Raw genomic sequence first — 2,925 nt, forward strand, 5'->3', positions numbered from 1 at the left:
CTTATTATGAATATGTAATATGATATATGAAATGATATATATATATATATATATATATATTTTGTTAATAAAATATATATAATGAAGTCATTACTTTGAAATATACACATATAATATAAATATGCACATATACTTTTAAACATATACGTATAAATGAGACAGTTTAGGCTCAATCATACATGACCCAACCATACATATTATATGAGCAATTTTTAAAATCGAACCTAGACTAAATGAAATCGATCATAACTCAATTATAATAAAGCAAAATAAGGTGAATGGTTAATATTCTCCTCACCCCTACTAAATAATTAAAAAAATCTACTTTTCTCACTTCTTTTTCTCCCCTATTTTTCTTACCAATCTTTCTTCTGTCATTTTTTGGAGCAAAGAAAACATTAGGAAATGAAATGATATCCTACCAAGCACATAAAAGAAACACAAACACCTATAAAGAAATGTATTTACAATGATAGCAATAAGTCAAAAACCTAAACTCGTTTGTCCAAAAACAAAACCACAGTTAAGCTGTTCCTTTCTAATTACGTGTGGACTTATCATTCCCGCCGCCCCTTTTTCTCTACCATTCTTTCTCTCTTTACAAAGTAACCAAATTCAAAAGAGTAACACAACACCAACTTGAAGAAGAAAAAACAAAGAAAAACAATAACAATCTCTGAAGCTCTAAAATTTCAATGGCAAAGTGGAAGAATAATGCAAAGAAGTTATCATATATCTCAGTTCCTTCTCACATCATCAATTCCATTTCATCTTCTTCTCTTCAATCCCTTTTTGATTCATCTTCAACTTCAAAGAAGTCTTCAAGAACCACCTTCAACTTCTACAGAAACCCAAGAATATTATTTTTCACACTCTTTCTCATTTCTCTCTTTGCCTTCCTCAAACTTGGTTTCAATCTTGATATCCCTTTTTCTTCATACCCATGTGGCATAACAAACTTACCAAACTTCAAAAACTCATTTTTGTATTCAAAATCCAATCTTGGGGTTGTCTCAAATATTGAGAGTTTACAGAAAGATGAAGTCTTTAATGATAACAGTGATGTGTCAGTGTCAGTGTTAGAATCTCTTATTGCCAATGTGCAATTGCAAGCACAAGGGACTAGTGGATTGGAAAGTGATGAGGAAATTGAGTTTTGGAAGAAACCAAATGGGATGGGTTACAAGCCTTGTTTGGATTTCAGCAGGGATTATAGAAGAGGAAGTGAAGGGGTTTTGAGGGGTAGGAAAAAGTATCTAATGGTGGTTGTTTCTGGTGGTATGAATCAGCAGAGGAATCAGATTGTTGATGCTGTTGTCATTGCTAGGATTCTTGGTGCTGCTTTGGTTGTCCCTATCTTGCAAGTCAATGTCATTTGGGGAGATGAAAGGTATAAATTATTCTTGTGCATAGATTCTGATGCTTTTTCATGTAAAATCATTTTAAGAATTAAAGAGTTAAGCTTAGCTGATTAGTTATGAATTTAAATTTTAGAATTTTGGACTATATCTTCATAAATACAAGCATTTCTATATCTTGCATAAATTTCTATACAAAAGCTAAATCTTGATCCTGATCCAGTTTCTTTTGTTAATGGTAATCAAATTATTGAATGTGGTTATGTTGTTTTGATTGCAGTGAATTTGCAGATATATTTGATTTGGAGTACTTCAAAAGTGTTCTTGCAAATGATGTAAGAGTGGTTTCAGCATTGCCATCAACACACTGTAGTGATATATTGAACTTTTATGGGACATTACATGTCCACCCCTATAACTCCTACCCTCCCACGAAAGAAAAGAAGCAAAACAAAAGTCTAATACTAGTAGACACCTATAAATCAGTATCTATGACACCACGATTACTTGTAAAACCATATAAAGGCAAAAATGACCCTTTAAAACAATAGCAACACCTCTGTTGCTTGAATGTTCGAAGAGCTTATGCCACAATCATTCCTCAATAATTCAAACTATGTTTTGTTTTAAAAATTGGGGCAAAAAATAAATAATATGAATTATGTTGTATAGACCATATCTTCTCATTTCTCCAGAAGTGAATAGGTTAGTAACTTTATTAACATTAATAGATAAGTAAAGATGAAAGGACCAAGTTACTTCTACATTATATAAAGTATAGATGAATATGATAATCTATAATTAATTAGGGATTGACTTAGTAATATCAAATAATATGATAAACTAAAATATGTATTTAAAATGTATGTGATGCCAACTTTTTTTTCATTTCTTCGAGATGTCTAGACTCTAGACAACTTATAATCAAGCTTTTAATAGGATATCCTCTTTCCTCTCTATTTGATGTCTAATTGTGACTTTTTCCTCACTCAAATCATTTCATATGTACTCTCTGCAACGTTTGTAACTAAGATGTTATATTTATTTCCAAAGTTCATTCTGATTTAATGGTCAACATCTTCAGAATTGCAATCATGTTATCAAATTGTACCTTAATGCAATATGTTGAACATCTTTTCGTTGAGTGTAATATCTATGTACTGGTAAAAAAAATTATACACAATTAATATATTATTTACTATTCATTTGTATTATTTTTTTGAATAGTCGATGATGACAAACATAGTATTAGATGATATAATAGTATATAAAAATCATACATTGTCGGTATATACATTTTTTAAAGTAATTTACTAGTATACGGGGAAAACAAGAGAGTGCCTACTGAGCTAACATCAACTAAAAAGGACTGAATAAATGCACATGAAGAGGGACAATCCTCACATGTTAGAAACATGGTCCTTCTTTGCTGCGCATCCTGAATTCAAAGCATTCCCACTTTGGTTTCCTATCATGCAGCCAATCACATCTATTCTCCTGACAAAAATTTCAAAGCCTCAAATAGCTCATCCTTTGCAGAACCCAACTGTATAAGTTGTCTGATCAG

General features: G+C 31.1%; 1 protein-coding gene across 1 annotated transcript; it reads left to right on the plus strand.

The window, feature by feature from the left end:
- Positions 618-1,909, plus strand: LOC109352888. The gene is made up of 2 exons (XM_019595070.1): positions 618-1,390; positions 1,639-1,909. Exons 1-2 carry the CDS (start codon positions 696-698, stop codon positions 1,907-1,909), a joined length of 966 nt encoding a protein of 321 aa, XP_019450615.1. The 5' UTR covers positions 618-695.

This window comes from Lupinus angustifolius, chromosome LG07 (assembly GCF_001865875.1).
Source record: "Lupinus angustifolius cultivar Tanjil chromosome LG07, LupAngTanjil_v1.0, whole genome shotgun sequence".
Classification (NCBI taxonomy): Eukaryota; Viridiplantae; Streptophyta; class Magnoliopsida; order Fabales; family Fabaceae; genus Lupinus; species Lupinus angustifolius.